The sequence below is a fragment of the Panthera tigris genome, chromosome A1 (genome assembly GCF_018350195.1).
Source record: "Panthera tigris isolate Pti1 chromosome A1, P.tigris_Pti1_mat1.1, whole genome shotgun sequence".
Lineage (NCBI taxonomy): Eukaryota > Metazoa > Chordata > Mammalia > Carnivora > Felidae > Panthera > Panthera tigris.
In genome coordinates, this window is record NC_056660.1 from 9,723,355 (window position 1) to 9,737,706 (window position 14,352).

At 40.0% G+C, this 14,352-nt stretch overlaps 1 protein-coding gene across 4 annotated transcripts in view; it reads left to right on the top strand.

Moving 5' to 3' along the window:
- USPL1 (ubiquitin specific peptidase like 1) overlaps positions 1–14,152 on the top strand; it is a 37,577-nt gene extending 23,425 nt beyond the window's left edge. For all 4 annotated transcript variants that reach the window (XM_007074333.3, XM_042993269.1, XM_042993348.1 and 1 more), the window contains 3 exons: positions 1,116–1,241; positions 9,589–9,746; positions 12,083–14,152. In XM_007074333.3, coding sequence (XP_007074395.1) covers positions 1,116–1,241; positions 9,589–9,746; positions 12,083–13,968 — 2,170 coding nt within the window. In that variant the 3' untranslated portion in view covers positions 13,969–14,152. The remainder of the gene's footprint in view (positions 1–1,115; positions 1,242–9,588; positions 9,747–12,082) is intronic.
- The last annotated feature ends 200 nt before the right edge of the window (positions 14,153–14,352 follow it).

Here is a 14,352-nt window from a genome sequence, read left to right on the forward strand (position 1 = left end):
GCAGTCTGTTTCACTCTCCTCATCTGTAAAATGGGGATAAGAATAGTATCTGCCACTTAGGGTTGTTTGGGAGAGGAGCGTAAACGCCCTGCCCTGCACATAGTGCTCAAAAACGTTAGCTGTCCTGTGGAGCATGAACATTTATTTGCAGAGACAAACTCCCCCTTACAGGCTAAAAAATGGGAGCCTTAACAGTCATCTGTGAGAACTAAAAATTTAGTAGAAATAAATCATTCCATTTTGTTGGTAACTTTATGCTGCTCACTTTTAAAATGTTAGCTTCCCTGAGAACTGCTGTATTTGTAATAGCCTGTGCTGATCTCACTTACGATTGATCAATATTTGTTGTTATTGTTTAGGAAAAAACTAATGTCTAGTAGGTAATTAATTGCCCCTTTAAAGGTTTTTTTTATTAAGGTAGACCCAATTGATGTAGTGTACATCTTTAAAGATCATTTTAGGTGCCTCTTGCTGTCAGGTATCTAGACCAAAGTGCAAATTTGGAACTTCTGTATCTGGGAAAACGAAATTCTGCCACAACTGGCATTCTAATTTTTTAAAGATCAAGAAGGTTAAGTTGTATGTGTTCGTGATTATACATTTGGAACTGTCTTTTTTCCTTTTTGGTTGTCCATACGGGTAGCCAGATTGTAATTTTGTAGGTAAGGGGTGAGCTCGTAATAAATTTGGAAGCGGTGGTTCTCAGCGAGGGGCTGTTTTGCACCTCGTGGGACGTTTGGCGGCGTTTGGAGCTAACGGTCGCTGCACTTGGAGGCTGTTACTGGCATCTAGTGGGTAGAGGCCAGAGATGGTGCTGAACAGCCCCAGTGCACGGGACAGATGCCTCACAGCAAAAAGTACCCAGCGCAAAATGTCAGTATTGTTCTTGAGAAACCCTGCCTTTCATATTGTCTTCATCTCACAGGTGAAAAAGTACAGAGTCCTTGTGGAGAGTCTTCACAGAGAGCTTACTAGGGTGTGCGAGGAACGTTAGCATATTGATTTATCATGTGATATGGGGGAATAGGGAAGTATAAATAAATGAATGAAGGTTTAGGCATTGATTGAAATTAATGTAAATGAATTTAAGTTAATTTATGTCTTCTGTTTTACAGATACATGAAGAATCTGGTCACCTTTACAAATGTCATCCCCGAGTGGCACCCACTGAATGCTGCCCATTTTGGTCCATGTAACAATTGCAGGAATAAGTCACAGATAAGAAAAATGGTATTGGAAAAGTGAGTTAAAATTGTCTTACTATTTTTAGAACAAAATGAAGGTGGATTTAATTTGTAGAATTGAAACTGTTTGTCAGAAGTTTGAGTTGTTACGAATTGCCAGAATGCCTCTCCGTCGTGGACTCTGGCCGACGGCAAACTGTCCCAGGCAAAGTACCGCTGTACCTGTCTCAGGGTGACTGTCTGACCCCACTCTAATGGGGCCTTGCCTTCTTTTACCTTGTTTTCTCCCTTTAAGGATATTAATCATCAGTTTTTCTCCCCTCTGCCAAGTGCCTGGAGTCACTAGAATTCTGGGATTTCCTTAATCTGAGTTCAAGAACTAAGATGACTCAAAGGTGAACCACAGGCTCATCTGTCTGAATTCCCATCTTCTCCCAGACTTCGGCCTGCTAATTCTTCATCCCCTTGGAAGCTTTCTGCTGCCTTTGAGCAGATGTGTTTTTAGTATATTTTGCCAGCTTTTCTATTTGTCCGCAGTGGGACCACTGGTCAGAATTACCTTTTCTAAAATTGCTACCGGAAGCCCATATTTTAAGCTCATGGGTCAGTTCCATTCTAGGCAGTTTGTCTCGTTTGTTAATATCCTTTGCGAGAATGCATCCTGTAACCTACGTGTTTAGTCATCCTCGCCTCTGACTCTCAGTAAAGAAATGTTTGGAGGTATAATGTGATATAAAGAAGCAGGGGCATTAACCTTTTCATACCTTTTCTGATGCCCTTGGATGTGCCAGGAAATCCCTCCAATCTTTCCTAAAGAGTTGTTTTCATGCAAGTAATACATTCTTGGTTAATCTAATACTGCCAAGACCTAGAAGGAAAGAGAGCAGTGCCCCTCCGACCTCCTCTCCCATAAGCATCTACTTTACACCCGTGAAGCGGTATTTACTTTGACGTTTCAGAACAGTGCACTTATTCCACCTTTTGTTTCTCTTTGTTTTCATTCTTTTTTCTTTTTAAAGCTTATTCCACTTTTATGCAGTCTTCTTTTTTTTTTTTTTTACATTTATTTATTTTTGAGAGACAGAGAGACAGAGCACAAGTGGGGAGGGGCAGAGAGAGAAGGAGACAGAATCCGAAGTAGGCTCCAGGCTCCGAGCTGTCAGCACAGAGCCCGATGCGGGGCTTGAACTCACGAACCGTGAGATCATGACTCGAGCTGAAGTTGGACCAAGCTCAACTGACTGAACCACTCAGGCGCCCCATTCTCCTTCTTTTATAGTTGTTGAAGACTAGGGTTCTTACACCAATCACTGGGCTCCGTCTGTTTTTAACCTCTCCCTGTCCTTGCAAGATGATAACGTTTTTTGTTATCAGTAATACTGATATCAGTACTGATTTTTGTAATCCGTACTCATTATTTATTATTATGAATACATGTGTATTTCCTCTGCAGTCAAGCAGTATATGTGGTTGTATTTCATTTCTTTTATAATTTCTAAGTTTTCCTGGAATTATTTCCTTGTGTTTTCATTTGCTTTCTTTACGTATGCATTGTGAAATTTTTCCAAATTCTTCAAACACTCATTGATACATTTTCTAAACACTTAAATGTTTCACAATTTTGGAATCCTCCCCCACGTTTTTTTCTAGAAACCTTTCTTCTGCCACCTTTCATCTTTTGCTCCAGTGTTCCGGTCTATACTGGTTCCTCTCTGAGCCTGGTGCATGGGAGCTCTGGATACACTCTTCCTGTCACTACCCTAGTTTTTAGCCCAGGGCCTTACCCCACATTCTGCAGTATCTGTTGCCCATCAGCGTTGAGTCTTCGAGGGGTTCTGTGACATGTATAAGCTCTTCTGAGTGCGCCCACCCCACAGCGCTCCCGTCACCGCTTCATCCATTCTGCTCAGTTACCGCTTCCCTGTTGCTCTTTAATTTTTGCCTGCAGAATATTTGTTGTTTGCTTGTTTCCTCATGTCTTCTTCCCCTTCTTGGCCCTTTCGGTTTCCTACCTTTCTTTCCCCCCATTCGCTATCATTTGATAGCATTTGAATGGAAAAGAAGAGGAGCTACCTTTAATGGAAAGTCCACAGTCTGTCTTGGTTGTCTGGGGTTTCAAACTTTGAGATTGAAGTGCTGTGGGAGTCTTTTTTGTTAAAGCCCTGTCTTGAGAAGGAGGTAGAAGGGCAGCAGGGTGTGTGCCATCCTGTACAGGACCGGTGGGTTGCTTGAGGCTGCCTGGTGTATGTGATTTCATCTACCACTTACACCTGCTTTTTCTCACACACCAGCATTGAAGATGAACTTTTACTCCGATTTTGTTTGATCTGTTAATTGGATGCATTGCAACATACAATTTTTAATTATACAAATAAGATGCATTACTTACATTAGAGATTCAGGCTCTGATCCAGAAACATATCCGTTGAATGTAAGCGTTTCAATGTGAAATGTGTTTAGAGTTCTAACAGGCCAATTATAAGCCGAGTTTATAATTTGGACATTGACTATATTCAAAAGTAAACTGAACTAGTGTGTAAAATTTCACTTAAATTTTAAATGACAGGGTCTTTTGAAGTCCTCTGAGTTTTTTACTTTGAAATTTATATTCTTTTTGTATTATTATTTTTTTAACGTATATTTTTCGAGAGAGAGACAGAGACAGAGCGTGAGTGGGGCAGGGGCAGAGAGAGAGGGAGACACAGAATCTGAAGCAGGCTCCAGGCTCTGAGCTGTCAGCACAGAGTCTGATGCAGGGCTTGAACTCATGGATCGCGAGATCATGGCCTGAGCTGAAGTCGGATGCTTAGCTGTCTGAGCCACACAGGAGCCCCTGAAATTCATATTCAACAACAAGATTCAACAAATCAAGATTTATTGTTGTCTGATGGAATCTAGAAACAAATTTAATAGTTTTTAAGGATAACTTAAAAGTAATTAGATCCATTATGATATCATGTATAATTCAACCTTACAGTCAGCATTCTAAAAACTAATAGTATTGTGAGTTCCCTGAACACCTTGTCTCAGGTAATCCACACTCTAATATATTCCCATTGGAAAAAGAGTCCATTGATAAATCAGATGAATTAAATCTAGCAAGGCCAGATCTGCTACTTTAAGTGTATTATTTAGGAATTATATTCAGAGCATGGTGATACGGAGCACCAACTTAGAATCTGATTTAATTTTACTTTACAGATCTTGAAAAAAACCTCATTACTAGGAGTCTAAGTCACAGTACCCTGGATTGTAATTTGAAAAGTTTATTTATTTAAACTTCAGTTTTAACAGTTATTTTTTTTGTTGTTTTATAATCCAATTTTATTATTATTTTATGGAATCTTCATGTATCAGTAAACAGTAGTACTATGTCATCTCTCCCTGTTACATAGCGGGTACTCAATATTTTTTTAAAGTTTATTTTCTTTTATTTTTTTAATTTGCATCCAAGTTAGTTAGCATATGGTGCAACAATGATTTCAGGAGTAGATTCCTTAATGCCCCTTACCCATTTAGCTCATCCTCCCTCCCACACCCGCTCCCATAACCCTCTGTTTGTGTGCCATAGTTGAGAGTCTCGTATGTTTTGTCCCCCTCCCTGTTTTTATATTATTTTTGCTTCCCTTCCATTGTGTTCATCTGTTCTGTGTCTTAAAGTCCTCATATGAGTGAAGTCATATATTTGTCTTTCTCTGACTAATTTCACTTAGCATAATACCCTCCAGTTCCATCCACGTAGTTGCAAGTGGCAAGTTTCATTCTTTTTGATTGCCAAGTAATACTCCATTGTGTGTGTGTGTGTGTGTGTGTGTGTGTGTGTGTGTGTGTGTATGTATGTATATATGTGTGTGTGTGTGTGTGTATATGTGTGTGTGTGTGTGTGTGTGTGTGTGTGTGTGTATGTATATATATATATATGTATATACACCACATCTTCTTTATCCATTCATCCATCGATGCTGCTATAAACACTGGGGTGCATGTGCCCCTTCGAAACAGCACACCTGTATCCCTTGGATAGATACCTAGTAGTGTGATTGCTGGGTCGTAGGGCAATTCTAGTTTTAGGTTTTTGAGGAACGTCCATACTGTTTTCTAGAGTGGCTGCGCCAGTTTGCATTCCCACCAGCAGTGCAAAAGAGAGCCTTTTTCTCCCCATCCTCACCAACATCTGTTGTTACCTGAGTTGTTAATGTTAGCCACTTACAGGTGTGAGGTGGTATCTTATTGTGGTTTTGATTTGTATTTCCCTGATGATGAGTGATGAACATTTTTTCATGTGTCGGTTGGCCATCTGGATGTCTTTGAAGAAGTGTCTATTCATGTCTTTTGCCCATTTCTTCACTGGATTATTTGTACCTTGGGTGTTGAATTTGATAAGTTCTTTATAGATTTGGATACTAACCCTTTATCTGATATGTTGTTTGCAAATACCTGACCATTCCGTCAGTTGCCTTTTAGTTTTGCCGATTGTTTCCTTTGTTACGCAGAAGGTTTTTATTTTGATGAGGTCCCAATCGTTCAGTTTTGCTTTTGTTTCCCTTGTCTCTGGAGACTTGTTGAGTAAAAAGTTGCTGCGGCCAGCATCAAAGAGGTTTTTGCCTGCTTTCTCCTCAAGGATTTTGATGGCTTCCTGTCTTACATTTAGGTCTTTTATCCATTTTGAGTTTATTTTTGTGTATGGTGTAAGAAAGTGGTCCAGGTTCATTTTTCTGCTTGTCGCTGTCCAGTTTTCCCAACACCACTTGCTGAAGAGACTGTCTTTATTCCATTGGATATTCTTTCTTGCTTTGTCAAAGATTAGTTGGCCATAGGTTTGTGGGTCCATTTCTGGGTTCTCTATTCTGTTCCCTAGATCTGAGTGTCTGTTTTTGTGCCATGATTTTTTTTTTTTTAATAACTTTTTGTAAAGGGTTGGGGAGTGATAGGAAGAGAATTAGATGTTTCTGTTCTGTGCTTATAGAGCTTATTAAAGTGTCATTAAAGTATCATTAAAATACAATGACTTTGAGACTTTCTTCCAAGCAGATAAATTGAACCATTCCCTACAAAAGTTTGGTTGGAGTACTGACATATGAAATAGTTAAGGGGCGCCTAGGGTGACTCAGTTGGTTAAACGTCCGACTTCGGCTCAGGTCATGATCTCACGGTTTGTGAGTTCGAGCCCTGCATCGGGCTCTGTGCTGATAGCTCAGAGCCTGGAGCCTGCTTCGGATTCTGTGTCTCCCTCTCTCTGCCCCTCCTCCACTCACACTCTATCTCAAAAATAAATTAAAAAAACATTTTAAAAAAGTTAAAATTATGGGTTTTTGTTTTAAGTTTAAGAGAGAGAGGGAGAGTGCATGTGTGCATGAGTGGGGGGTCGTGCAGAGAGAGAGGGAGAGAGAGAATCCGAAGCAGGCTCCGTGCTGGTGAGCATGGACCTCAACATGGGGCTTGAACTCATGAACCGTGAGATCATGACTTGAGCCAAAATCAAGTTAAGAGTTGGACTCTTAACTGACTCTGCCACCCAGGCACCCCCAACTCTCACTTTAATTAATTATACCTGATTTTACTCACATTTTTTTTTTAATTTTTTTAATGTTTATTTTAGAGACAGCATGAATGGGGGAGGGGCAGAGAGGGAGACACAGAATCCGAAGCAGGCTCCAGGCTCTGAGCTGTCAGCACAGAGCCCTACATGGGGTTAAAACCCACGAACCGTGAGATCATGACCTGAGCCGAAGTCAGCACTTAACCAACTGAGCCACCCAGGCGCCCCTCAATTTTTGTCATAGAATCTGAAATATGAACTAGTTCAGTGATGTAATTAGATCTAGAATGTAATGAGGTTTAAAAATTATATTTGCAGATTTTTTTTGCCTAAAGCCTGTTATTACAGTTCAGGAGTATATATGCACATTGTTAAATCTGCATTTTCTAAAATATGAATTATTACATTACATTAGTTGGGATAAAAATAAAAAACTTGTACTCTATCTAGGCCATTACATAAAACTGGCTGCTCTTTGTGGGACAGGGACTCTGTGTTGTCCTGCTGTCTGAGTAGCGGGGCAATTGGCACGGTTCTCTTGTGCTTCTTTCTATTTTCTCTGTTTCTCTTCCTGAAGGTAGATCCTTCTAGTAGGAGGAGTTCAGCCTCAAGTTAAGGAGGTGAATGCAAACAGATCTTAGCTTGAAATCTCTTGTGACTCTCATTCCAATTCTGTTAACCTGTCCCATCCAGGTTTTTTATGGTTAAGTGAGTACCTAACTCAGTCCCAGCTCTGAGCATCATCCTCGACATGCTAGGCATTGTGAGTAGCAAGAAGCCTGAGAACAAAATCTGTTGCCAGCTTAAGAGTAAAGTTGTACCCTCGGCTATGAGGCTGGAAATGAGACAAGCCGGAAATACGGGTAGGAGAAATCTGTGACTGTTAAAGGACGCTAGAGTCTAGGGACCCAGAGAGGAAAATAAACTGGAAGAGGAGGGCGCATATGCTTTATTTTATTGAATCCAAGATGCCGTCATTATAAATTGTACTGTTTCTTTAAATACGCCATTAAGAAAAAAATACTGACCATTGAACACTTTCCATGTGTAATTCACACTACTAAGGAGGCAAGTTTGCATAATCTAGGGATCCAGGAGACAATGTTTTAGTAACTAGCCACAGAAGGTATCCTGGGTGGCTCATCAGTTGGTTGAGCGTCCGTCTGACTTCGGCTCAGGTCATGATCTCACAGTCAGTGAGTTTGAGTCCAGCATTGGGCTCTGTGCCGACACAGCTCAGAGCCTGGAGCCTGTTTCAGATTCTGTGTCTCCTTCTCTCTATGCCCCTCCCCTGTTCACGCTCTGTCTCTGTCTCAAGAATAAACAAACATTAAAAAAAAAAATAAAAAATAAAAAGATATCTTGAAAAGATGTTAGTACTTAAAGGAGTCAAGTAGGTGCCTGAAGCCTGCATATCAAGCTGTGAGAACATATCTGTACTTTCACTGTGGATCACTGACTCAGAGGCACATTTTCACATATTTAAAATGGGAGTATGTCTATAAATTGATGGCGTGGTAGAGTTTAGTTAGCAGTTCTCTTTCCTAGTGGTATATTTTATAATCAGTATTATCTTTTTTTAAATTTTTAATTTATTTTATTAATAATAAATACAGTATATTTAAATAATAAATATATTATAATAAATTTTATTTATTTGTTATTAAGAGACAGAGCGTGAACAGGGGAGGGGCAGAGAGAGAGAGACACACACAGAATCAGAAGCAAGCTCCAGGCTCTGAGCTGTCAGCACAGAGCCCAGCGCGGGGCTCGAACTCACAAATGCAAGATCATGACCCGAGCCGAAGTCGGACGCTCAACTGACTGAGCCACCCAGGCGCCTCTATAATCAGTATTATCTTAAAGTGATGTTACAGATACGATAAAAGAACAAAGGGGGTTAGCATTATAGACAGTTCTGCAGGACTTGTTGTTTATAGGTACTTAAATTTTGAAGACTTGATTCTTTCCTCTAACAGAATGATCGATGAGATAATTTACTAATTATTCCTTGTCTGAATAATCTGCATTTTGGACATTGATTCAAGTTCATTTCAGCTGAATAAGTTTTGATAAGTAAGTTTGACAGCTGTTTAAACATTGGGAAAAGGGGTATTTGACATTCTTCTTAAATCATGAGAGCTTTGTTAAATTTAGTTAATTTGAGGCCCATCTTTGGATTCTGTTTTCTGGTTTGGCATGTGACTGTAACGATAAAGTGTATTTTTGAAATTATGGATGTCTTGAAGTTTATGGTAAATCAACCAGTATGTTCTATTTTCTTGCCTACTTAGGTACAAATTAAGCTTCCTAAGTAGAAGTTTTACTTTGATGGACCACTCTGCTTCTTGAGATAAAAGTGAAATAGGACCAGTTATTAGCATATTGGCAATTTTTTAAATGTTTCTTTCAGTGTCTTAGGTTTGTTACTTTGTTTTCCCGTATTACCTATGCCATCTAACAAAAGTAATTCATTTGGGCCACTGGATGCCCAAGAAAATTCTAAAAGGTCTGGATTTTTCCCTGTGATTTTGCAGAATAGTTATGTTACTGTGAGATCTTCTTTAAGCCAAAGCGGCAGTGTGGCTTACAGAGCAATTTTTGTTTAATGGTCTGTGTTAGAGCCTTATTGCATGATGGCTTCCAACTGTCGGTGATACCATTCTGAGAAGGGTTTACTGTTACATACTTCGTAGAGTGAGTTCTCCATTTCTAATTAAGGCACACATCTGGAGGTTCTCAAGAAAAATTAGTGCAGTTAGCCTTGAAAGCGTTATGTATGACTTCCTTGCTTCAGACTGTCTTTTGTATAACCAGGCACGGGCATGAAATCTGTTTGACTTTGCTTGCCTTCCTCTCCCACAGAGTATCTCCCATATTCATGTTGCACTTTGTGGAAGGCTTGCCACGAAATGACTTGCAGCGCTATTCATTCCATTTTGAAGGCTGTCTTTATCAGATAACTTCTGTAATTCAGTACCAAGCAAATAATCATTTTATAACATGGATTTTAGATGCTGACGGTAAGTGTTTAAACCTTTTTCTTTTATGATAATAGGCATAGAGGCTAAATTCTAGATTTTTTTTTTTTTTTTAAAAGACAGACTTTGTCTTGACTCCTTTCCCTCTCACTTCTTGCCCTTGCCTTTAATTCTTCTGCCGCCTCCTCTCTGTCACTCTGGTTTAGAATCCCTCCTGTCTCCTGCTGCTTTTGTATGGGTGTACATGTGCTTATGCGTTATTTCTTTTCTAGGTGAAGAACGGGATCATATACTATTGTTAGTTTACAAGTTGCTTTTTTCCACTATGTTTGCTTTTATTCCATGAGTAATAGGTGGTCAGTACAGATAAGTGAATGGTGCCAGTTCTGATTTCTTAGATATGTAACATGTACTTCTTTTAAAAAGAGAGTGCAGCGTACTGAAAGGTTTTTAACTGAGAATAAAAAAATTTTGCTTAGTTTACAATTGTTAGTCATAAATAAAACATCTATTTCTAAGACTATTGGACATTACAGATCATGTAGCCTTCTCTCCCCATGAAATAGAGTATCTGAACTCTATAATTTGCTATAGCTATGGTCAAGGTAAAGCCTTTATGTATGTATGTATGTATGTATTTATTTTAACGTTTATTTATTTTAGAGAGAGAGAGAGAGAGTCAGAGAGTGAGCAGGAGAGGGGTAGAGAGAGAGGGAGACCGAGAATCTGAAGCAGGCTCCAGGCTCCGCAGGGCTCCAACTCATGAGCTGAGCCGCAAGATCATGACCGGAGCTGAAGTCAGACGCTGAACCTACTGAGCCACCCAGGGGCCCCGTAAAGCCTTTATTTAAATAGTTAAACTTTTCAAAAGAAGATTAAATAGTACAGCCCATGAACTCTGCTAGGTTTTTCCTAACATTTATCTAATATGGTTTACTAATGAGTGTTTCTCTCACAGTGTTCACTTTGTCTTAAACAAGATAACGCAGCCACTTAAAGTGTTGTATCAGGCTGTTGGTAAGGGGTCTTTTTGATATTTTCTGTTTTTCCATTTTCTATTATTTGGACACCTCATAGCTGATATTTTCCTCTTTGGGTAGTTTGGGTGGGTGGCACAATAATGTGTTATAAAAGCACTTTGCAAGCCAAAACTCACATTATAAATAAGATTACCTTAAAATTTTACTCTGCTTCAGCATTTGGAGGGAAGTGGTTCTCAATAACATAAACAAACTGGAAAAAAATTAATTTTTCACTGCATTCCAGGGAATCTGAAATCCTCTTCAGTAGGTTACATGGTTATATGGTTTCCAACATATAAAAATCAAATGGTTACCTTATAAAAAAGGTCATGGCTCCTCCCTCGAGCATTGAACCAGTCCCTGGGGATTAGGTCCAGATGTTAACCAAGTAATTCTAATGTGCACGTATGGTAGAGAACCACTGACATAAACAGACAACAGAGTCTCAGAAGTTTTAACGGGTATAGAAATAGAGGTTCAGGTGGTTTATAAGGATATATCCACATAAACTTGGTGAATAGTCTTGTTGGGTTTTTTTGTGTGTGTCTACAGGGTCTTAACCTCTTCCCTTGTCCTACCTACATGATTTCATTTTTGCTTGACAAATGAGAGAATAGAAGCTCAGAAATAAAACAACTAAACACATGAAAGCTCTAAAGTTTTTGTTTTTTTAACCAGAAAAAAAAAAAATTAAAATAAGAATTCAAACAAATGTTGGTACTTGAGGTAACAGACTTCATGAAAATTCACAGATATGGAAAAAAATCCCCCCCCCCGTTTTTTTTTTTTAATGTTTATTTATTTTTGAGAGAGAGAGAGAGAGAGGGACAGAGCACGAGCAGGGGAGTGGCAGAAAGAGAGGAAGACACAGAATCCGAAACAGGCTCCAGGCTCTGGGCTGTCAGCACAGAGCCCAATGCAGGGCTCAGACCCACACACCACGAGATCATGACCTGAGCCAAAGTCAGAAGCTTAACTGACTGAGCCACCCAGGCGCCTCAGAAAAAATCCATTTTCTGATGTTGTTGGATAAATTGGGCGATATATACTGTATTCCAAGTCACAAAAGTTAAATATTTAGACTTCTGTCTTGATTTTTGTGGGTAATTTAGGGAAGAGTAAACACTATCTCAGTTTTTAAAATTTCTGGATGTTAGTCCGTAACTTTAATTGTCCAAATAAAGACTTTAACCTTTGGCAGAAGGAAATGGTGACAACGATAAGGCCATGTTCTCAAGTGTTCTTCTCCTTTGATGGATATTCAGGGATCCAGCAGTTAAAATGGCCAGAAGAAAATTAACCTAGCTGGTGCGTTTTGAATGTCTAACCTCATTTATTTAACTTCTCATCCCCCAGGAACTTGGCTGGAATGTGATGACCTAAAAGGCCTATGTTCTGAAAGGCGTGAGAAATTTGAAGTTCTTGCTTCAGAGATCCATATTGTTATTTGGGAAAGAAGAACATCTGAGATGACAGATAAAACATCTGCCTGCCTTCCACTTAAAAAGACTAGTGATGAGCATGCTTTTGGTGATGAGGAACAAGCCTCTCCAGCGTGGTGTTCTGTGGGTGATGCCGCCTCCGCCGAGCTGTCCTCAGGAACTCTCCCCACCAGTGTGTCATTTGCTCCTAATACTCTTTCGCAGGGTCAGGCTGTAGCTCACGGACATCATTTACTTTCCGGTCCAGAAGGTTTGGGGGACGACAATATTTTATCTTTGACACTTGAAGAAATACAGGTTAACTCTGAAAGTGTCCCGTTTGAAAATAAACCTGTGGCAGAGAATGCAGGAGTTGGCAAAACAAAGGCTTTGCCATCACGAGAGTCACTACTGGCTTCTTTAGTATCCGCTCCATGTGTTGGAAACCTGACTCAAGACCAATTCATGGATTTAAAGTTTCCGTCTCAAACTGTAAATGCAAGCGTGCGATTTGCACCGCTGAATGCCGGAGACACGGGGATTGCTGCACCTGTGAATGATATCCCCGCTACTGATCCTGTACACGGTGGGCAGCCGGAAGTTGAGGGCACAGTGGCCCACGAGAAGGACACTCCATTGACACGGTTTCCTTCACCAAAGACTGAGAAACTAAAACCCGAACAACAGGTTACATCTCAGGTATCTAATTCGAAGAAAAACGAAACGGCAGCATTTTCTAAACCTGTAACAGCAAAGCCACTGCAGAATCCATCTCTGAAAGACACTCCGAAGAAACCATTTGTAGGAAGTTGGGTTAAAGGCTTATTAAGCAAAGGGGCTTCTTTTATGCCACCTTGTGTTTCGGCTCGTAATAGGAACACTGTAACTGATTTGCAGCCTTCGGTTAAGGGGGCAAGTAATTTTGGTGGCTTTAAAACTAAAGGTGTGAACCAAAAGGCTACCCGGGCATCCAGGAAAGCTAATAGGTGTGCAAGGAAGCCTCCTCCGGTTCGCACCCCGCCGCCAAGTCAGCCACTGCCTGGTGGCACGACTTCTCATGTTCATGCTAATGTTACTGCTGATTCAGATGTTCTGAAGAAATGTGAAAACGCCCCCTACGGAGCTCACCGCAGTCACAGTTCCTGTGTCAAAGAACACGGTGTTTCTTCTGCAAATCATGGCGACTCAGTTGAGGGTCAGATTCATAAACTTCGTCTCAAACTTCTTAAAAAACTTAAGGCAAAGAAGAAGAAATTAGCTGCTCTTATGTCTCCCCCCCAAAACGGAGCGCTTCCAAGTGAAAATTTAGAACATGTGTCCCATTGTGGGTCTCCAAACGATTGTGACTCGATAGAAGACTTGTTAAAAGAGCTACAGTATCAGATCGATACCGCTGAGAATAAATCCGGATGCACCGCGGTTCCATACAGTGGTCAAAGTCATGAAGAAATTTTGGCAGAACTGTTGTCTCCTACAGCTGTTGTCTCAACAGAGCACTCAGCAAACGGGGAGGCTGATTTCAGGTATTTAGAAATGGGACATGACCACGTCGCAGCACCAGTGCCTTCTGAGTTAGACGACATTCCCCAAAATACACACCTGAGACAGGACCATAATTACTGTAGCCCCACCAAGAAGAATCCGTGTGAAGTTCAGCCAGACTCGCTGACAAATAATGCCTGCGTTAGGACATTGAACTTGGAAAGTTCCATGAAGACTGATATTTTTGATGAGTTTTTTTCCACTTCGACATTAAATTCTTTAGCAAATGACACATTAGACTTACCTCATTTTGATGAATATCTGTTTGAGAGTTGTTGATTGCATGCTATCTTTTTTTAGTTTCATATTTATTATGGCTCTTGGAAAACTTAATATGTTATTAAGTAGTATTTATACACTGGCCTTGTCGTGAACAAAATGCAAGCTACGCGAGGTTTTACCTTTGGTCCTACCCACAAAGCATGTAATCTGTTTTACAAATTAAAATGATCAGGAATTGGTTTTCCTTGTTTGCTTCATTTTGTATTGTAGGAGAGTGAGTTTTTCAAAATGTTAAAAATGATCCAGAGGAGTGTCTAGTTTCTGGCAGTTTTTACATTCGGGTACGTTAAATTTCTACATTTTAATTTTCGGTTACAGTGGTTCAGGAGAAACACTGGTTTGTACAAACTTAAGTCATTGTACATGGGATAAGAATGTGTG